Here is a 23997-nt window from a genome sequence, read left to right as displayed (position 1 = left end):
TAAGTAATTACTTAAGTTTTTTCGTTAAACAGGGGCCAGAATTTAATGGGCAAGGTAGTAGAATAAAAAGGACGAAAGCTACGTTCAAAGTACACATCTCCTTCACACTAAGAAAAAGTAAAAGGAAGGCAAAACAAAAAAGTACTGAAACACACTGCCTTGCAACGGTAAAAAACTCTAATCGAGGGGCTTAATTCGTTTAACGGTCAACATGATCTAAGTTTAAATGCCCACTTAGTCCCAAAAATACTATACAGGAAAGTGTAAAAATACCCACAAAAAGAATCTTTTACACATGAAATGAGAACAGAGACAAGGCTTGTAAAACATAAAAATGTTATTTCAAATTTATACAAAAGACAAGCCATAAGAGCTATATATTTGTACGCATGTACCGAAAGAAAACATTAACTTGTGAGAAAAAAGGACCAGAAGACATGTATCAAATTAACTGAGCCTTTGTTTACTACAAGAACTGTCTACCTGCTTTTACATTAGCCAAAAGTGCATCATTGTGTGAAATGAAATGACTTCGGACATGACATTTCTGTAAACAGGACTTTATTTAGAGTAAACAAAATGAAATGTCTTCCTTTCAAAATAAAACAACTGAGCACTATAATTGAAATACGTCATTTCATTTCATTTATATCTTATTATAATAATGAAAACACAAAATTGATCAATCTTGACAAATGGATAAGAGAGATCATATACATTGTATGTAGATTTCCACTAGCACCTTTTCATTATATGAAAGTCAACTTGAAAGTACTCATCTTTAAACAAGCAATAAGCTTACGTTTTTTTACCGATTTTTATTATATACACTGTGTTTGTTCTGGAAACGCTGGTATTTTGACGACTAATGAGGTGCAGACGTGACTATACGTACAACAATAAATGAACGGTGGACCGACCAGTTGTAAACCAATCGGCCACTCTAGAACATCTGAATTCGATTTAAGGCCGAAACACTGAAATTTCTCATTGTATTTTCCACTTCCACGTGTTTACACCACTACTTAACAATATTGTCCAATCAGCTAGTATATTAAAAAGAGAAGCTTTTATTTCATACTTGTACGGGTACTCGTAGATGTATGATTAATACAATATACGTCTGAGAAGCCCAAATACTGAAAATTTCAATCTTGTATAAAATTTGACCGGACAGATTATCTAATCAGTAGACAGACTAGGACATATCACTCTTTGTAAGAACACAGCTGTGTCATTGATGATATGTATATATTATATCAAATATCTGTCTACATTTTGAATGGTCCCAAAATAAACAAATCCTACGATTTTCCTATCTATAAAGAGTTTATTAGCACTGACATCTAACAGCTTTACTTAAATAATTATTTAATGATTCATTTAACGCATGATCTAACAGTTATCTGATTTTTTTGCAATAAATGTGTCGGAGAAATTAGGTACTGTATGAAAAAGAATTCGCCATAGATTTGTTTCCACCATTTTGGAAAAAAGCCGGTAAGACAAAGCAACGATATTCAAAGGGGCATTCCTTATTTGAAAAATCAGATCTTATGCATTTTTTTCTGTAAACATTCGACAGAGAAACTCTTATATATAGGTTCAAACAACACTAGGCAGAACAAAAGACCAGTCGTTCTCATACCCATTCAGTATAGCTGCACAAACATTATATACATTCAGTTTTAACCCTTAGCCTGCTGGCGGCAGATGATTCTGCCTTTGCGACCAGTGCAGACCAAGATCAGCCTGCACATCCGTGCAGTCTGATCATGGTCTGCACTGTTCGCTATTCAGTCAGTAAATTTTCAGTGAAAACCCCTTTGAGTAATAAGTGGTACTGTCCAAATTGAAAGATGGACCAGTCCATTATAGAAATACAGCAGGGTAAGGGTTAATAGACGCTTCGTTTCATATTCAGAGTACCAAAATTATTCTGTTTAACAATTTCTACACACAGGCTTATAAAGTCTCAACTTCCTTAGTGCACAGTATTTCCTTAGCTAAAGAAATAACTTTGTGTTTGACTGAATAACTTCCCAGAGACGCTTACACAGCCTGAGTAACTTAACAGATAAGAAATTCTACTCCCTTGGTATGGGAATGCTTTCTGTGTTAAAACACTTTCTGTCAAAACGATTGCTAGTTGGTAAAAGGAACACAGTGGCAGTGATAATAGTGGTTGTACTTTAATTCCTTTGTTAGAAGGATTAATCCATGATAAAAGATGTTGCTAGTTCGATTCCCAGTGATCGAGAAGCATATTCTCTGGTAACAGAGATTGCCAGCTGTTGAAAAGAATGCTCTCTGTCACTCATAATGGCAGCTGCAAGTCGGATTCCTTGGTTATACTGAAGCTCCCCGTGATAACAGAGGTCGCCAGTTGGATTGCTCGGTGAGAAGGACGCTCTCTGTGATAACAAAGGTCGCCAGTTCTATTCCTCAGAAAAGAGGATGCACTAACTCGGAGAAGCGGATGCACTCTGTGATAAAACAGAAAGTATTATGCCCTCTCATATAATACTAAGGAGACATTTTTCATATCTAGACGTTTGGGGTCCATGATGATGGTGCAATTTCAGTTGCCTGTGAATTGAATGTCTGATATAAAATCAAATCTTGATATCAGAAAATAAGGCTAAGAAATTATTTCATAATATCAAGAAAACAAAAAATATAAAATTCTTGATTTCAAGAAATGATTTTCTGAAAATGGTTGAACATTTGTAAAACGGCACCCCATAAAAAAACAAAAACAACAAAAAAACCCCCCAGAAAAATAAGATAGTGCAACAAAATAAAATTTACAGGTAGCAGCATCATGAGCATGCCCATTTATTACTAAATATACACATGAGCAGGAAAAATATAAACCTGAGCGTCAGCACCACACTTCACAAAACAAAATAAAATAACTAATACATAAATATTCGAAGCGATAAATTGTTAAATCACATAACAATCTCATAAACAAGTTGAAACACTTAAATGCATTATGTCAACATGAACTTAACCAGCACCAGTGAAAATGCCTCTTTTTGCACAATAATTGTAGCATTTATGTATCGACTGATTTCCCAGTTCTGCAACTGATTTTTAGACCCCATATATAAACTAGATGTGTGCCCATAGAACACTGAGTTCCACACTTCTTGTCACTGTACATGGTTTTGTGACTCTGTGAAATATTTTTAAGAATTATGCAACATAAACTTTCACGCACCTTATGTGTATTTTTCACTAATTAAAAAACCATAAATTTGGTCTGGCTGAGTGAAATCCCAAACAGAACACCTGGCACACATCCTAACATACTATTTAATAATCCTTGAATGTTTTTCACTCAAAGTCAAAACATTTTTGAGACACATCCAATACAAACTTGTATGCCCATAATGCATATCTCTGACTTAATCAAGGGCCATTACTCTGGTCTGACTGAGAGAAATCGCAATCAAAACCCCAGGTGCATAACTTCACATGCTGAACAATATTCCTATAATGTTTCATGATGTTAGGTTAAATGATTTTTGAGATACATGTGACACAAACTTTTAGGCCTTAATTATTATTGATATTTTTGACTAAGTCAAGGGTCAGAACTTCTGAAATCCCAATTAAAACATCAGGTGCACAACTTCCCAGACTGACTAACCCTTATCCTGGTAAATTTCTATAATGAACTTGTCCATCTTTCAATTTGGACAGTACCATAAACTGTTAAAAGGGGTGATTACCAAAAATATAATGACTGAATGGCAAACAGTGCAGATCATGATCTACACTGGTCGCAAAGGCAGAATCAATCGCATCCAGCATGATAAGGGCTAACATTCTGTGAGGTTTGATGACTCACGGTCAAATACTCCTTGAAATATGCATAACACAAATTAAGACGGTGTATGGACAAGGGCAAAACTAAGTGCCACTCTTAAAAATTTTGGTTGGCACAAAAAATATTCCATTCTAACTGGCTTCAGGAAATACTAAGCACATTAAATTTCTATCTAGCTGCAAATAAAATCATTTTCAAATGTCTAATACTCATTCCTAAGTTATGCAATATTCTATACATGTATGTCTCCCGTAGTGGTGGTAGCTTCAAAGCAAAGCTGTATTTTTCTACTGGCCAATGAAAATTTCAAAAAAGAAAAGAGATCTCTTTAACAGTGTACAGTAATTACTATAAGCTTTATGCTTACTGAGATACCCTGAAATCCTGCAAATAAGCCGGTTTTGATAAAAAGCCGGTCTCGAAAATTAGCCATCATTTCACTACAGGCAAAAAGGGCTCATAAATTAGCCGCACTCAAAAATAAGCCGTCCACTTATTTGTATCAGGAATAGCATTCTGTAAAACATGCAACAGTGTACATGTACTTATAAGAAAGCCTATAAAACGCTCAGTATACTTGGTTGAATTGATAACAAAATGTGGTGTTTATCACGTATTGTGTAAGTTATTCATATCCGTTGGGCGATTAAATCGTAGGAGTATTTGTTTCTTAGGCCAGACAAAACTATTTAATGGATAATTATCTGTTAGCATCAGATTATTTCCATTAAGAAATTGTAACAAAAACAGGTATGTCAGAAGTATAAGTGTTTACCGACGTCAATGTTTTTACTAAAAAGCAAAAAATATGACATCCGTATCTGCAATATTTTGGTACTCATAAATATGCTGGTTTTTAAACCCTTACCGGGTATATGTACTCTAAAGTTTGCCGGACTCAATAATAAGCTAGTCTCAATAATAAGCCACCAAATCCTTACGAAAATTTAGAATAAGCCACAGCTTATTTTCGGGATTTCAGGGTATTCTGAAAGTTTATAATCAGAATCTAGCAAAAATTACAGCAAAAATTGCATTTTTATAAAATCATTTTTTGGGGGAGGGGAATTTTTTGCTTTACAGCCTTACAAAACACACATTTAACAAAATAACCTGTATTCAATATCACAGTTTGGGAGTTTTGAAAGTGAAACCTACCCATTACATAATATGTCATACATGAACTATCACAGCAGTATGAAAATCTTTGGAAAAAAAATGTGGCAAAACTATTTCTTGAAAATGTTACATATAAAACTTCTGACAAGTCAGTATCTTTTGATTACAGTTTTACACAGATTGTTTTTTCCTCGGTAAAGAATTCGATGGAATCTTTGGCACTTTCTCTTCCAGTTCCAGACTCTTTCATCCCGCCAAATGGCATATTGAGGTCACGAACCAGCCAGCAGTTAGCCCATACTGTTCCTGCCTATATCGAGAAGCACAAATATATATGAGATATGGCGATATGTAAAACAAAATTGCGCAAAATATAAACATCATTCCAGAATATCAAAAATTTAAACATACAAAATTGTTAAGCACGCTAAATTTTCTATTTCGGTGTAAGTAAAATTTCCACTTCAGTTAAAACTTACAACTATGATTTTCTCATGACAATGTCTGCATTTTAAAATGTTTTTAAAACAAGAGGGCCAAGATGGCCCTAGGTCGCTCACCTGAGAAACACACCATAAAACACCATAACAGTGTAAACATGTTTGACCTAGTGATTTCATGGAAAAAAATATTCTGACCAATTATCATTAAAATTGGAGCAAAAACAAATATATTCTTTGATTTGACCTAGTGACCTAGTTTTTGACCCCAGATGACCCATATTCGAACTCAAGGCTATTATTCTGACCAAATTTCATGAAGATCAATTGAAAAATATAGCCTCTATCGCATACACAAGGTTTTTCTTTCATTTGACCTAGTGACCTAGTTTTTGAACCCAGATGACCCATATTCGAACTTGACGTAGATTTTATCAAGGCTATCATTCTGACAAAATTTCACGAATCAGTTGAAAAATACAGCCTCTATCACATACACAAGGTTTTTCTTTGATTTAACCTAGTGACCTACTTTTTGACTACAGATGACCCATATTCAAATTCTATCCAGATTTCATCAAGGCAATCATTCTGACCAAATTTCATAAAGATCAATTGAAAAATACAGCCTCCATCGCAAACACAAGGTTTTTCTTTGATTTGACCTAGTGACCTAATTTTTGACCTAAGATAACCCATATTCGAACTTGACCTAGATTTCATTAAGGCAATCATTCTGACCAAATTTCATGGAGATCAATTGAAAAATATAGCCTCTATCGCATACACAAAGTTTTTCTTTGATTTGACCTAATGACCTACTTTTTAACCCCAGATGACCCATATTCAAACTTTAACTAGATTTTATCAAGGCAATCATTCTGACCAAAATTCATGAAGATTAATTGAAAAATACAGCTTCTATCGCATACACAAGGTTTTTCTTTGATTTGACCTAGTGACCTAGTTTTTGACTCCAGATAACCCATTTTCAAACTAGGCTTAGATTTTACCAGGATAATCATTCTGACCAAAATTCATGAAGATTAATCGAAAAATACAGCCTCTATCACATACACAAGGTTTTTCTTTGATTTGACCTAGTGACCTAATTTTTAATCCAAGATAACCCATATTCAAACTTGACCTAGATTTCATCAAGGCAATCATTCTGACCAAATTTCATGGAGATCATTTGAAAAATATAGCCTCTATCGCATACACAAGTTTTTCTTTGATTTGACCTAATGACCTACTTTTTAACCCCAGATGACCCATATTCAAACTTGACCTAGATTTTATCAAGGCAATCATTTTGACCAAAATTCATGAAGATTAATTGAAAAATACAGCCTCTATCGCATACACGAGGTTTTTCTTTGATTTGACCTAGTGACCTAGTTTTTAACCCCAGATGACCATTTTCAAACTCGGCTTAGATTTTACCAAGATAATGATTCTGAGTAAAATTCATGAAGATTAATCGAAAAATACAGCCTCTATCGCATACACAAGGTTTTTCTTTGATTTGACCTAGTGACCTAGTTTTTGATCCCAGATGACCCATTTTCAAACTCAGCCTAGATTTTATCAAGATAATCATTCTGACCAAAATTCATGAAGATTAATTGAAAAATACAGCCTCTATCGCATACACAAGGTTTTTCTTTGATTTGACCTAGTGACCTAGTTTTTAACCCCAGATAACCCATTTTCAAACTCGGCCTAGATTTCATCAAGGTAATCATTCTGACCAAATTTCATGAAGATCAGTTGAAAAATACAGCCTCTATCGCATACACAAGCTAAATGTTGACGGACAGACAGACGACAGACAGACAGACAGACGACGGACATCGAGTGATCAGAAAAACTCACCTGAGCATTGCTCAGGTGAGCTAAAAATAACATACTTGTAAACTTTTATGTTTTAGTATAAAGTTAGGCACTACTGTGTAAATCCTCTGTTTAATAACAAACATTCTGGAGAGAGAGATTAAGACAGCTAAATTCGAATTATTTGCCCCTTACAGTTGTTGGTTCTAAACCTCGCTTGGGGTTTAGAATTATTTCATTTGAGGTAGCCAGCCAGCTGGCTTTTGGAAGGTTTGTGGTTCTACTCAGGTGCCCACTCGAGGTTGAAATAATGCCTGGAAGGGCACCTTCAGTATTCCTTCACTATCAAAAGCTTGAAAGTCACAGTATGACCTTAATTTGTGTCCGTATGAATTTAAACCAAACAAAACAAGAAAGACAGATATTTCCTGTAAGCTGCTATTTTTGGTAAATTAACACCTTCTGAGCAGCACTCTGTAACAAACAAACAAAATTTAGTCTTTCCTGTTGTGTTCATTCTATGTAATTTGCACTTTAAAAATAATTATGAATCATCATGTCCCCCCTATACTAGTATGCATACTCATCATGATGACAACATTATCAGTTTAGGCACCACTGGCAATATGTCAATGACACAATGAAATATACACCCATGTAAACAAACTTACATGTAGTTTCTGAGACACTCTGTGAAGTGTAGTCACATCAGTACTCCAGACTGTTGCAGCAAGTCCATACTTCACAGCATTGGCTCGCTCTATCACCTAAAAACATGTAAAAGTAATCACTGCATGTTCCTATCTTGCAACTGCTTTACAAGAACTGTTTTAGAATTTAAATAGATCCTCCAGTTCCAGACGCTACCCTTGATTCTTTTAAGTGCAAGGTAAAAGCAGCTACACGTGAGTAACTCAGGTAAAAGACTGTTCCAGCGTAAAACTGTGTTTTTTTTTGTTATTTTCAGGTGTTTTAACAGGAGAGTAAATGTGTGTTCGCAGAGAAATTCTCATGCATATACGCAGTGCATGTTAACAAACCTTTTTACATATGCGCTATCATTGGCAAAGTGTAGATTAATGACATCCCTATTAATGAAAATTCAAAAGCAAATTACCTGAATGTAATCAAGCAATGCTGACATTGTGGTTCATGTTATGAACATTAATAAAGTATTTCATTGTTTAACCTTTTAAGTGTTTTATGACCTTGATCTAATTTACCCAAAACATATTTCCAACCTTTGTCTCCATCAATATGCCACATTTGTTGATAACAGCTATACCCAAACTAAATTTATTGAGCTGAAACTATTTATTCTATTTTTTAGCAATAGTGACCCTGACCTTGACCAAGTGGCCCAAAATGCAATCCAAATTGTCATCTTGGCTACCTACAGACCAAATTTCACCACTTTATCTATTTCATAACTACAGTTATTGAGTGGAAACTGTTCTTCTACTTTAAGTGACAGTGACCTTGGCTTTGACCTTAGTGACCCCAAATATATTCCTAAACTTTGCCTCTATAAAGGCTATCTACAAACCAAGTCTGGTGATAATAGTACCTGAACTAAAGATACTGAGCAGAAACTTTTTTCTATTTTTTTAGCAATCATTTTGACCTTGACTCAAACCCCAAATGCTTTTAAATTGTCACCTCCATATAACCTACCTATAAATCACTACCGGTACTAGTTTTCATTCCTTAACTATTTAGTGTAAACTATTATTTTTTCTTAATATTCAGTAAAAGTGACCTAGGCTTTGATCCGACTGACCCTAAATATAACCCCATCCTTTGTCCCTACATACCAAGTCTGGTCACAATATGTATACCTTAAAATAAAATATTTAGCAAAACCCATTTTTCCATTTTTAGTAACAGTGACTTTGACATCAGCCGCCCCAAATGCAATCCTAACTGTCACCTCCACTTAAGCTACCTACACATCAAGTTAAGCAAATATATGTCATTCCTAAGTTAAGTTATTGAGCGTAAACCATTTTTCTATTTTTAAAATGACCTTGAATGATCCCAGGGACCCAAAGAAGATCCCAATCATTGTCCTGACAAACTGTTTGTCACCCCCTCCCTGCCCTCTAAAATGACATACCACATTTTACTAACCAGAAATTATACATAAAAGATGGAGAAAGTTTTAAAACGATAAAAAACGCTTGTGTGTTTGTTTACTTTATAACCTTAATTGCATATCTTAATCTATCCCTTTTTTGTATGCATTTAAAGGAAAAAGTTATTCAATGTACAGTGTGAAAATCTTTGCTATGTTTAATAAGTTGAGGTATGAAAAAGAATGGGGTTTGAAGGTCTTAAATTCACTTTTTCTAGAACAGGGAAATTTATTGTCAAGGGACTACAATGGGTGGTAATTTGCATCCATCATAAATAACAATATAAAGCACGTAAATAGGTAATAACAACCAAGCTGTGATGTAAGAAATGACATGTCCTCAACATCAGCTGTATTGCATCCAGAAAAAAAACTGCAACTGCGAAAAAGTAGACCCATCAATAGAACAACAAAAGTACAGTCAAACTCGCTTTATATGAGCTCATCGGGGCCTGGGAAATATGTTCGTATCAAGTAAAATTCGTATTAGCGAAGGTATGACTCACTGGATAATTTGTCCAAGCAAGTTGGGCTGTATCAACGGTGAATAGCTTCCGCTATATGGAAGTACAGTAGTGAATACATGTAATTTTGGACATATGAAGCAAGTTCGCTATTACCAAAATAATTTTACAAAGGAAATAGGACTCGGCCAGGGAATCCAGATTTTGTTCGTTACATGTATATCCGTATCAAGCGAGTTCGTATTAAGTGCACTCGACTGTACAATGTTTTGGCTACATACTCCATGTGAAAAATGTAAAATGAATGCAAACCTCATCAGTGGTATCAAATGGCACAATACAAACAACGGGGCCGAATATTTCCTCTGTCATCAGACGTGATGTGTCCTTTACATCCGTGATCACAGTCGGACGCATGAAATATCCCTGAAAATGTAAATAGACCAAATTTCATTTCCTCTTCAAGATAGTTTGACTGTAATGAAAAATGATTTCAATCTGGAATATCTGACCTTCTAACACTTTTTCAATTGTAATCAAAAGAGAAATAGATCAATAATAAGTAGATAATGAAGCACCACCATTTTTGAGCATTAGCCTCTTTCCAGATAAGAGACAACTTACAAGCCTTTAAGGTAGTTCTGCACTTTTGGATCGAAATTTTTTCTACAATGTAGAATTTGATTAAACTCAGATTTTTCAAAACTTCGGAATATATTAAGAAAATTCAGCAAATAAAAAAGATAGGGCCATGTGCTTGATTTTTTGCTAGACTGATATGAAAAATTTGGATCTTACGCAATTTTTCATAATGGGAGTCTATGGGAAAATCGCAACTTTCATAACATTTTCGCGAATAGAATTTTTTCTAAAATGTAGAATTCAATGAAACTTCTCACAAAGGTAAATAAACATATGGCCTATAATATGGTGAAATAAAATGTATAGGTCCGTGTGCTTACTTTTGAGATATTTGGCCATGATTAAAGTGAACTGCCCATTTCAAGCTATATTTAAGACATTATTTTGAATTATTTAACGTGTCACATGTTTTCATATGATATTTTAACTTTAGAAAGATAGTAACAGTGCCATTTTAATAAATCAATTCACAGGTTGCCATTAATTCATAAACTGATTTTCATTTCCGTACGCCGAATCCAGGCTTTATTCTACGTTTTCCGGATAAAAGACGTTGCGCCATCACTTCCGGTTTTTCAAACGTGCAGAACTACCTTAATAAGTATATCATAAAATGTATGACAATAGTATTCATTTTGATAGTATATTAAAGATGGATATAAACTAACAAATTATCGGTTCAGGCAATGAATTTCATGGTCACAAATCTTTTAAACTAATGATGGTAGTTGATATAAACAATTCAATAGTAAAGTTCATTGAACATTGTCACTGGGTGTGTGTGTGGGGAGGGGGGGTGGGGGAAGACGATTAAAGTTATACAATGCAGGGTGTCTTTGAAAATGGAGTCATAAAAAACAGGTCACTAGGGCAGTCTAGTCATTATGGTTACAGTTAAACCTGCCTTAACAGCCACCTGCATTAAATATCTACATCTGTAAAGCAGCCAGTTGGCCAACTTCCCAAATTGACCTTTTGCTCTAACTTCAACTTGCCTTAAGCGACTAGACTCTTGTCACTCTTTTGGTTTGTTGCTTAATACAGGTTTGACTATACTTTTATTCGACTTACATTTTTGTTTTCAGCTGGGAGATTAAGGTCCTCCTCACCACACAGAATACTGGCTCCTTCTTGTCTTGCTATGTCAACATAACCTTTTACCTTGGCAAGGTGCTCTTTACTAATGAGGGCTCCCATGAAAACCCCTTCAGCTTTTGGGTCCCCAACAACTAGTTTCCTAAAAAAGTGACATATTATTTCACAAACATCTGATAAGCCTCAGTAGAAACCCTAATGTATGTTTTGAAAACAACTGTCTGATTCCATCAATCCACATCAGAGATGTTGATCACTGTTTAAATGGTCTCAAAAAATGACAGAAGTAAAATTCTGAAATTCTATGACATCTCGGTTCATTTTTTAACCCATGAAAGATTAGAGAACTAACAATAGTGGAACTATATAGTAATGTAAAATAAAATAAAATGAACATTAAAATAATGTCTGTGAAATAAAACTGCCTCTTAGTTGAAATCTTACTTGGCTTCCTGCACAAACTTGTCTACAAAAGTTTTGTATACTCCCCTCTGTACATACAGTCTACTTGTACATAAACAAATCTCTCCTTGGTTTATAAAACTTGACCTGTAAATATAGAATTTCTGTAAAATTTTACGTGTAAGATCCTAATGATTAAACTTTAAGAGCTAACTTCTACTGAACTAATACAAGAGGACCATGATGGTCCTGAATCGCTCACCTCTTCCAACATGACCCGGTTTTGAGTATGACCTCGTTTTTTCTATTATTTGACATAGTGACCTAGTTTCTGAGCTCATGTGACCCAGTTTTGAACTTGACCTAGATATTATCAAGATAAAAATTCTGACCAATTTTCATGAAGATCCATTGAAAAATATGGTCTCTAGAGAGGTCACAAGGTTTTTCTATTATTTGACCTATTGACCTAGTTTTCGAAGGTAAGTGACCCTGTTTTGAATTTTATCTAGATATCATCAAGGTGAACATTCTCACTAATTTTCATGAAGATCTCATGAAAAATATGGCCTCTAGAGAGGTCACAAGGTTTTTGTATTTTTATACCTACTGGCCTAGTTTTTGACCGCACGTGACCAGTTTTGAAATTGACCTAGAAATTATCAAGGTGAACATTCAGGTCAATTTTCATGAAAATCCATTGAAAAATATGGCCTCTAGAGAGGTCAAAAGATTTTAATAATTTTAGACCTACTGACCTAGCTTTTAACCGCAGTTGACCCAGTTTCAAACTTGACCTAGATATCATCAAGATGAACAGTCAGACCAACTTTCATACAGATCCCATGAAAAGTATGGCCTCTAGAGAGGTCACAAGGTCTTTTTATTATTTGACCTACTGACCTAGCTTTTTAAGGCACGTGACCCAGTTTCAAACTTGACCTAGATATCATCATCAAGGTGAACATTCTGACCAATTTTTATGGAGATCCATTCACAAGTATGGCCTCTAGAGAGGTCACAAGGTTTTTCTATTTTTAGACCTACTGACCTAGTTTTTGACCGCACGTGATCCAGTTTCGAACTTGACCTAGATATCATCAAGATGAACATTCAGACCAACTTTCATACAGATCCCATGAAAAATATGGCCTTTAGAGAGGTCACAAGGTTTTTCTATTATTTGACCTACTGACCTAGATTATAAAGGTACGTGACCTAGTTTCGAACTTGACCTAGATATCATCAAGGTGAACATTCTGACCAATTTTCATGAAGATCTTGTACAATATATGGCCTCTAGAGAGGTCACAAGGTTTTTCTATTTTTAGACCTACTGACCTAGTTTTTGATGGCACGTGACCCACTTTCGACCTTGACCTAGACATCATCAAGGTGAACATTCTGACCAATTTTCATGAGGATCTCATGAAATATATGGCCTCTAAGAGAGGTCACAAGGTTTTTTTATTTTTAGACCTACTGACCTAGTTTTTGACCGCACGTGACCAAGTTTTGAACTCAACCTAGATATCATCAAGATGAACATTCAGACCAACTTTCATACAGATCCCATGAAAAATATGGCCTTTAGAGAGGTCACAAGGTTTTTCTATTATTTGACCTACTGACCTTGTTTTTGATGGCACGTGACCCAGTTTCGAACTTGACCTAGATATCATCAAGGTGAACATTCTGACCAATTTTAATGAAGATCTTGTGAAATATATGGCCTCTAGAGAGGTCACAATGTTTATCTATTTTTAGAACTACTGACCTAGTTTTTGACCGCAAGTGACCCAGTTTCGAACTTGACCTAGATATCATCAAGATGAACATTCAGACCAACTTTCATACAGATCCCATGAAAAATATGGCCTTTAGAGAGGTCACAAGGTTTTTCTATTATTTGACCTACTTACCTAGATTATGATGGCATGTGACCTAGTTTCGAACTTGACCTAGATATCATCAAGATGAACGTTCTGACCAATTTTCATGAAGATCTTGTAAAATATATGGCCTCTAGACAGGTCACAAGGTTTTTCTATTTTTAGACCTACTGACCTAGTTTTTGATGGCATGTGACCCACTTTCGAACTTGGCCTAGATATCATCAAGGTGAACATTCTGACCAGTTTTCATGAAGATCTCATGAAATATATGGCCTCTAGAGAGGTCACAAGGTTTTTCTATTTTTAGACCTACTGACCTAGTTTTTGACCGCACGTAACCCAGTTTTGAAATCGACCTAGATATCATCAAGATGAACATTGAGACCAACTTTCATACAGATCCCATGAAAAATATGGCCTTTAGAGAGGTCACAAGGTTTTTCTATTATTTGACCTGGTGACCTAGTTTTTGATGGCACGTGACCCAGTTTCGAACTTGACCTAGATATCATCAAGGTGAACGTTCTGACCAATTTTCATGAAGATCTTGTGAAATATATGGCCTCTAGAGAGGTCACAAGGTTTTTCTATTTTTAGACCTACTGACCTAGTTTTTGACGGCACGTGACCCAGTTTCCAACTTGACCTAGATATCATCAAGATAAACATTCTGACCAACTTTCATAAAGATCCCATGAAAAATGTGACCTCTAGAGTGGTCACAAGCAAAAGTTTACGGACGGACGCACGCACGCTAAGACGCACGCATGGAAGGACGACGGACACCGCGCGATCACAAAAGCTAAAAATGAAGATGTAAATAAGGTTGAGATAATGTAAATAAATGTTTTAATGACTTTATTAGAAGATGAATAGTAAACGATTTTGACACACACATCTCACTTATCTTGCATCAAGCTGATTTCATTTTACACTGCAAAGAAAAATTAACGAAGTTGCTTAGATAGCATTTTTTTTGTAATAACTCTCAGCAGTGTGGATTTCAATTCAATTAAGTCACAACTTTTCATACATCGTCCTTTCAACTTCAGCTTGAAGTGCATGGCTTATATATAATGCTTTACAGTTACTAGTACCTGATAGGCCCCATGTGGTTCTGGGACAATCTGTGTATGAAAATAATTGGAACCACTGCCTTACCCTTGCATGATCGTAAAAGGCGACTAAAAGGGTCTTAACACTTGGTTTTGCTGTAACTCTGTGATTCCAGCAGGTATACAGATTTTGATTCCATACCTCATGTTTTTATTTCGATGTAAATGAGATGTGAATTAAACCAAAATTTGTAGTCCTGTTTGGCACCATATAACCTATACTGTGTTGGTGCGCCGTAAAACCCAAATAAATAAATAAATAGTACCTGATAGTTGTAACAATACATTTTTCCATGTCTGCATTATCAAATATCACACCTGGATTCTTTCCTCCAAGCTGAAAATGAATAAACATAACCATAGAAATTTTGCAAACAGACAATTGTCATAAAACTAGTCCAACTTTTCTATACTTCTTGCTATATATAACTATATACAAATGTGCTGTTTAGAATTCCATGTTATCTTAGGCATGGCTGTTGTTATTCCAATCTAGGCATTATTCAATGGACACAGGTACGTATCATGTTTGACGATCTCTATCCTGCAGGCCCAAAACAAATTTTTAAATATCACAATGTGTAATTTTTACAGTGCCACTAAAATGTCATAGGAATATCAACACTGTGTAACTAATTTCAAGATAAAGAGTTTTATTTTCACAGTCAGTGTATTTGAAAGTGAACAAGTAATAAAATTGTCAATAAACATGTTTTCAAAATAGTCAAAAACAGAGCCTTAATGTGTCAGATCTGCAAGTAAATGAGAGCTGCTGAATAAATTAAAGGGTCATGATAAAAACAAATGTATATCAACACTCTACAGCTATATATAAAATAATTCATTCAAGTGGAAAGTATTTTTTATCAACTGTCCTTTTCCAGGGCCTAACGTACTATCTATCTGGTTACTAATAGGATATTACCAAAGCTTCACATATTTGCAATGTTGATCAGAGGTTGATATCTAAATTGGGAATTTCAATACTCAAAGGCAATTATATAGCCCTAGAACAAACACTGCCTAGAGACCTGTCCATATAATATCAGCCAATGTTGACAGTGCAATAAATGTTGTTTCCAAGGAAGCACAAAAAAACTAACATCATCATTAAATTTGAATATACTACATGTGTCCAAAGGATATGAAATAACGTCAAAACCCAATGCTAAATGGTTTATTGCTACCTCTAGTGAGAGTTTCTTGCTGAATGGTGCTGCTGCAATTCTCAGTTTCACTGCTGTAACAGTACCACCAGTGAATGATACAATAGGTACGCCTGGGTGTCGCACTATTGCCTCCCCAGCTGTTGGTCCATACCCAAACACAAAGTTGATCACCCCAGGCGGCAGCCCTGTATACAGAAAATTACCAATTTACTCTGCTAAATAAATGGAAAGAATACATGTATTTGTTAAATGATATAGTTATGGTATACTTTTCAACAACCTGAATTTTCATTTAGTCAAAATATTAAGTGACTTTGTTTTTAATGTATGTAATGCTGTTTTCAACTGTAAAATCATTTGATTTTGTGGGCACAAAATTCATGGTCTTGTCAAAAACAGAAATCTTGTAGGGATATTATTTTGTCGATTTGATCTTTGAACATAGATGAATGGGAATTTTACTGCTTCCTTGAGATAAAATTTCATTGGCTAATCAGAGAAAATTTGTCCCCCATACAAACTGATGTTTTCACAATATATATAACATATATAAGTTTTTCTGAATTTCTTAGCGCTTTTTGAACACTTATGCCCCCAATGCTGGCTTATAAGAGGCAAGAAGATATGTAACTTCGTTTGCTGCGACATCAACTTTTGACCAAATGACCTCAGATACAACTGGGGTCATCTGACTCCAAGCAACCAACGTATGAAGACAACCAATGCATTCTTTGTCTTTCATTTAATCAAAAGTGACTTTGTTTTTCAATGTATGTAATGCTGTTTCCTACACTGAGTCAGTTATTGTAAAATCATTTCATTTCTTGAGGTAACTGTTACCTTGACCTTTGACCTACTCATGCATAAAAAATAGGGTCATCTTCTAACTGCAGTCGTTAAATTTGACATCGTTTAGTTACAGAGCAGAATCAGTTTTATTTTTCACATTCACAGTGACCTTGACCTCTGATATACCAATTCTTTAAACAGTAGGGGTCATTTAATCATCTCATGAAGTTTAACGACTGTATCAAAGCATTCTTTAGTTATGGAGTGGGAACCATTTTTTCTTTCAAAATCAATGTGACCTTGACGTTTGACCTACAATCCCCAAAGAAGAATACTAGTCACCTGTTGACCAAATGTAATCATCCTATCAAGTTGTCCACCTTTAGATCTTTAGTTACCACCCATAAACCATTTCCAGTCTTGAGGTCACTATGACCATGACCCCCAAATCAATAGGGGTGGGTCATCTACTTACAAGTAATCATTCTATGAAGTTTGACCAATGTGAGATCAAGTGTTCTCTAGTTATAAATCAGAAACCAAATGGTCTACTGATTGACACACCAACAATGAACAAACTAATACACACCTTCTTTTTCAAAATGTGAGAAGAAGGGGTGGGGGCATAAAAAGAAGTACCTATAATATAACAATTAATACCTGCAGTGTTAAAGATTTCCGCTAATTTCCACGCAGTCACTGACGTCATTTCGCTGGGTTTTGCAACCACTGTGTTACCTGCAATGATTGCTGGTGCCAATTTGAACGTAAGCAGGTACATAGGCAGGTTCCAAGGGCTTATCAGGCCAGCTACACCTACTGGCATTTTAATTGTGTAGTTGAATGCATCCACTGCCTGCATCTGATTTGACCTATGTACAGATATATATTAAATGTGTATCACTTTTCACAAAATAAATATTTTCAAAATCAAACTAAATATTTTGAAAATGAAATGTATCAACAAATTTATTAAATCATAAACAGTTTCAGCTGATGAAAAATGTATATATTATTTAAGCAGGGATTTATAGAGCATGTGAACATTTACAGTATTCTCACAGTATGGGTGGAAAATTTAACTTTATCATGAAAGTTAGAGATTTTCATTTTCACACCAACTAAAAACCTTTGAAAGAATAGCTTGAAACCATCTCATATGGATTACTTACATATTAATTTAGTTGTTATTTATTTTGACACAGAGTAAAATGATACAATAATTAAATTGCAAATTTTAGATACTCTTCATTAATCAACTAAAATAAAACACTGATCGAAGTGCAATTGGCAACTACCGTTAGATTACCTTTTTTTTTTTTTTAAAGATTTTTTAGTATGCTTCAGTCGCAAATGTGGCTCATATTTATAAGCATACGGCTTTTGTACTAATCATGGAATGCCAAAATCCTACACAAAATACAGAATTAAACGGAAATTGCAGACTGTTATTACAGATTCCCCATCTAAATAACAAGACAGTCAAAATTGTAATTGCTACTGTTGCTTTTGAGAATTTATAGCTTAACTAGAAATTGGTTTTAGTAAAAGCACAAGTTTCCTTAAAACACATAGAAACTGACATGCAATCCAGCCATTATAAGCCAAAAGACATGTGTTTGGAGATATTTATTTTTAGCAAGAAGAAAAGTTAAACCATTCTATGTTTAAGATACAAGCTGGGTTTTTTTTTAAATAGAAAGGGAAATGATCTGAATCATCTTTCACTCTCAATGTCACTGTGACCTTGACCTTTGACCCAATAATCCCCTAGGTTCAACTTCAGACTCAATCAATCATCCTATAAGTTTGACAGCTAGGACTTTAGTTATGGTGCAAAAATCCATATTTTATCTCAAGATCACTGTGACCTTGACCTTTGACCCACAAAATAAAATAGGTCAGTTACAATCATTCTATAAAGTTTATATCCCCTTAAGATCCCACAAAGGTTATTTTTTGGATAAGCTTTCTTCAGGCCAAAGACTGTTCTGGTGCTGAATAGTAGCTTTAATAGCACCACAACAAAGCATGCAAATGCTCCCCAATAATGACATTTAAGGGACCATATTACCCCATTAAAATCCATCAACAGAGAAATGCTGATAATATGCAAAAGTAGTCTTGGTAGTCTTGGTACTACATCTTCCTACAAAGTTTAGTTGAAATCCTACTAGCAGTTTAGGCGAGCAGTCCAGACAGACAAACTGACAGACATGACAAAATCAATATACAGTTGAAACTCCATATCTCGAACTCGCTAATCTCAAATTTCCTGCTATCTCAAAAACATTTTCAAGTCAAATCCCGAAAACACCTACAGGTACAAAATATCATTTTGAATCGAATTTCGGTTATCTCAGAGTAAAACGCTCGATCCCTTGGAATTCGAGATATCGAGTTTCAACTGTATCTCCCCAACAATGTAGGGAGATGTAATTGTAATAATGTTCATAATAAGATATTTCATTTAATCCTTTTCAGTCACAAAGTATAGCTGTAAATCCTGCCCCATCTTATGTACAATAATGACACTGCATACCTATTGAGATCATGCAGAGCACAGGTGGCAAAGAATCTAAAATTGTATACAGCCCTTGGTATGTCTACAGTACGAGCTAGCCAAACTGGCTTTCCTTGGTCCCTCGACTCCAACACGGCAAACTCCTCAAGTCTAGATTCCAACAAATCAGCAATCTTCATCATAACCTTTGACCTTTCCTGAACTGGGGTCGCTGACCATCTAAACAAAACAAAAATTACTAAATAACAAAACGTTTTGAAGGTAACGATACAATAAGATTATTTTTAACATCCATCCGTTTTAACATTTAGCCTGCTGGCGCAAGTGGGCCAGTGCAGACCAAGACCAGCATCGGTGCAGGCTGATCAAGGTCTGCACTGTTCCCAATTCAGTCAGTAAATTTTCAGTGAAGACCCCTTTGAATAATAAGTGGTACTGCACAAATTGAATAATGGACAGTACATTTTAGAAATTTAGCAGGGTAAATGTTAAACAACTTTATACAGATCTATTTTAAACTAATTATATCGCCTTTCATGTGTGACGAAGTTCAACTCAGTTTTCACATCTGCGGGCAGTCATACTGCTGATTGTGGATAATTACATTAACGACTTAACAAGGCAATATTTTGGCACTTTTAATCAAAGCAAAAGATGAAATTTATTGCAAAAAAAATGGTACAGCCAATTACGGCCAATATTATGCTCGGCCAAAAAAGTCTGTGACGGCCTTGTGCCAAGTTGTGGTCTCTTCCATACATAGTTGAATTGTCAATACAATTCACGCTATCTAAAAATGCATGATAAAATATAATGAAAATATTTTTATAACACAAAACATTATTACAATATAAAAACACAAAAAAAAACTAGGAATTATCTGATCATTATGTTTTTTGATACAATTATCAGGCTGGTAACATTGCCCGATCGGGCTTAAGCACAAAAAGAAATATTTCTTGGAAAATAATGAAGATAATTCTTTCAAACTTGGTTATTGTTTAAGCATAAATATGATGAATTATCAAGATAGAAAAACTTTGTTGCCTTCAGTTTTGTTAGAATGACTTCCCTTTTTCAGTTTTTTATGGTGCATAATTTTTGAAGTCCAAAAAAAAATGTTTTAATGCAATATTTAAAACAGAAAAGGTCAGTGCTTTCTGTTGACTCCAAACTGTGCGCCAAACCTTTTTCTATATATTTAGGGTAAAACTTTGTTTCTAGTGCAGATGCATGAGCATTTTTTTAGACTAACATTTTTCTATTAATATCGAAGTGAAAGCAGAGTAAATGTATACTTTCATGTACTAGCGCAATTAATTTAGAGCATTAGGCAGCATGACCCTTTCTTTGTTTTAAACTTAGCATTAGAACATATGTTTGGACTTCAAAATTATGCGTCATAAAAATCTGAAAAGGGAAATAAATTCTACCAATACTAAAGGCAACAAGTTATTTTATTCTGATTTGTATCATTTGTTATGCTTAATATATGGACCAAGTTTGAAAGAAAATTCGATTAATTTTTCATGAAATACTACTTTTGTGTCTTAAGCCCGATCGGGCAATGTTACCAGCCTGATTATATGAAGTTACAACAGAGAGGGCCAACACTTCCATTTAAGTACCCGTTTGAAGCCAATCTTTTTAGCTACCCCAGGCTCTGCTTATATGAATTCTGAGCAGAAGCTTGATTGTAAAATGTAGGTCACTTACCCGGGAAAGGCATTCTTAGCAGCACTGACGGCAGCTTCCACGTTGACAACCGTGCTGTCCGGAATTTTGGCCCAAACTTCGCCTGTAGATGGGTCAAAACTATCCAGGTATTTCTCACTATCACAGAATTTCCCATTGATGAAATTTTGCACTTTGATGGTAGACATTTTGTTCTTTCAATGTAGACAATCGCCTGTGGATGACAATGCCTGTCACATATAGAAGGATTAATTTAATCAGTTAATCTTTTTGTTGGGATTTGTTGTTCTCGTTCCGCCTCGGTGACGTAATCGAAAGGAACAATTTCGGAATCCGAGTCCAATTAATTATTTTCGTCATCATTGAATGAATTCAATTAAAATGTTTTAAATGTTACATAATTAATAAATTTTACTCATAATATTTCAACAATAAATAAACATCAGTTATATAAACATTCCTTTTATACTTTCGATTCCGCTCTCGGGCTAAATCCGTTCGATCTACAGTACTGGATTCCGATGAAGCACGGAACCAGTCCACAAATTGCGGGAAATTTAAATAGATTAAATTCTGTACCATAATTATGTAGATCTACAATAGAGCGAGTTCGGGTCTGGCCGGCCTTAAGTCAGTTCTACAGTATATTCCTGGTTTAGGAAGATGTATGCAGTATATTCCTGGCTTAGGACAGCATATTACGTTTTTTTCATCCCATCCGCTAAACTAAACCCTCATTGGCATCTGACATAAACATTACATGTCAAACAACTTGGCACGTATAACTAGCTCTATCATGGTACGATATAATTATGTACGTGTAGGATGAGAAATAGCGACTATTAATAAAATCTTTAAAAAGATCCTTTGGAAGCAAAGAATGCAACCAAGAAGAATAATAGATATAGCGTTAGCAGACTCAGTTTGAAACAGTCTTAGGGCGTAACTACCGTTACGCACAGTACGCATGTGCGTGTAATTTTCTGACAATTCTTATCTGTCTGACTTTACGTACTCGTACGACACTTTTTATAGGCCTAATACTTTTCTTCCATCATCTTTAAGAGAATGGAATGATTATCTCCTTAGTTGCAAAATTCCCCTTCCTTAGGCCAATCTTTGTTCAAATACAGAATCCGTGGTATCATTCGCAAAACACCTAAACACTTCTACATAGGACCGAGACAAATTCAACATGCTCGGTTACGTAACAAGCGCAGTTCTCTAAGCAAACGTTTACATAGGAAAACATTTCTCCGTCACCTTTCTGCCATTGCGGCCTTATAGAAAGTACCAGCATTTCTTTTTTGAATGTCCACTTTACAAAAATGTCAGAGCTTTTGTTGTTCAAAAAAATGTCTAACCTATGCACAATCACGCTCTATAACAATGCATGGTGACCCAAATCTTAGTGAAAACACCAACAATGAAATATTTCTCGCTGTTCAAAATTTCATAAGGAACTGTAGACGCTTTCCATGAGACACCATATTAGGTTCGCTTCTAGAATTCTTTAATCTAAATCAAATCTCATCGTCCCCATTCATATACTTCTTTTGAAAATTCATTTGATCGTTGTTAAAATCATATTTCAAACATTATATACTATTAGTATAATAGTATTTAACTTCAGTCGGGAGAAGACTTCTGTAAGCTAGGCTTTCGGTCGTATCCATTTTCAAATTGATTGTATCATTGTAAATGCAAATTTCTCCGTTGTAATCGGGTCAATTTGATTGAATAAAAAGTTTTATTCAGTTTCAACTGTTTCAAAGCGGAAATGTAAGCCCATGTATGTATAATGCCTGTGGTTTTATATTAAAACGATATGCAGTATCCTATCTGGACGTGGTTGGTACTCTAGCCTTTCAGGGCGATAACGAGGGATTCTGCTGATGTTACGAATCGAAAAAGTATGCATTAATGATGTTCTACAAATTAATACAGATCTCCTTTCTATATGTATAGTTCTACAAACTAATACAGAACTCCTTCCTATATGTATAGTACTCACTCCGCGGCGACCATGTTTGTGTTGATCATATTTTACGAGCGTTTTAGCGACTAGCGAAGTAGTTTATCTTTTTTCATGTCTTTTTCTTTTCTTTTCTTTTTGTAAGATAAATTCTGGTCAGTCTCGAAGGCATCCAGTCAAAGTTTCGGCCGGCATTGATCGTTTACGATAGCAATTTTAAAACATTTTCTAACATAAATGCGAACACATATTAACACCCCCGAGAAGTGAGAAAAAAAGGCAGTTTCGTGGGAGAATGTTTATCATCATTTTTTCACTTCTTCTGACGAACAAACCATGTGCCAGGTCTAAGGTGGCAATCATACTATTTCTAAGAACAGCGTGAATAAAAAGTTTTAGCATGTTTTATTTCTTTTAAGTTACACCGGCATGTCTTCCTTAAAAGAAAAAAATCAAAACCGGACTTCCGACTGACAAAATTCTAGGTCTAGTTTTTATATTAAACCCGTTTTTACTTTTTCTACGCCATTATTTGAAGCTCGCATGAAAGTAAAGTACAATGTGCATTTTGTTGTGTTACTTTTTCACTGAATGGACATGCTTTAGGTGTAAAACCTGTCGTTTATCATAAGTTAGGCCTTATATATTTACTTAGAAAAAAAAAGCGGCAGTATTTACCATGATATTGTTATGATCTATCATCATGATCTGACATGCATTGCCCAGTTTAATACCATAATTCTGTTTAGCGATTTATAAAAATCATGTCTATTTTTGAATTTTTATTCATTTTAGTAACTTTCTTTAGTGGCAAGCCTGTTGAGTCGAGCTTTGCTGTCTTCAACCATAACAGCTCTTGGAATGA

General features: G+C 35.0%; 1 protein-coding gene across 1 annotated transcript; it reads right to left on the bottom strand.

Annotated features, from left to right (window-relative positions):
- Positions 1 to 3236: 3236 nt before the first annotated feature.
- Positions 3237 to 21471, bottom strand: LOC123529086 (2-aminomuconic semialdehyde dehydrogenase-like). Its single transcript, XM_045309291.2, has 10 exons — positions 21179 to 21471; positions 19481 to 19681; positions 17599 to 17810; positions 16168 to 16334; positions 15247 to 15317; positions 12013 to 12117; positions 11545 to 11710; positions 10144 to 10257; positions 7905 to 8000; positions 3237 to 5267 (listed from the first exon to the last, which is right to left on the bottom strand). The coding sequence occupies exons 1-10, from the start codon at positions 21343 to 21345 to the stop codon at positions 5121 to 5123; spliced, it is 1446 nt and encodes a 481-aa protein (XP_045165226.2). The 5' UTR covers positions 21346 to 21471; the 3' UTR covers positions 3237 to 5120.
- Positions 21472 to 23997: the final 2526 nt, after the last annotated feature.

Source organism: Mercenaria mercenaria, chromosome 13 (genome assembly GCF_021730395.1).
Source record: "Mercenaria mercenaria strain notata chromosome 13, MADL_Memer_1, whole genome shotgun sequence".
NCBI classification, from domain to species: Eukaryota; Metazoa; Mollusca; class Bivalvia; order Venerida; family Veneridae; genus Mercenaria; species Mercenaria mercenaria.
The sequence above is the reverse complement of the archived record's forward strand: the minus strand, read 5'-3'. Positions and strand labels throughout refer to the sequence as shown.

Coding starts and splice junctions, on each gene's coding strand:
- LOC123529086 (XM_045309291.2), bottom strand. CDS start 21,345: ATGTCTACCATCAAAGTGCAAAATTTCATCAATGGGAAATTCTGTGAT. Junction 17,811..19,480: donor GCTCTGCATGATCTCAATAG/GTATGCAGTGTC, acceptor ATCTGTACATAG/GTCAAATCAGATGCAGGCAG. Junction 16,335..17,598: donor GGAAATCTTTAACACTGCAG/GTATTAATTGTT, acceptor TTCTGTATACAG/GGCTGCCGCCTGGGGTGATC.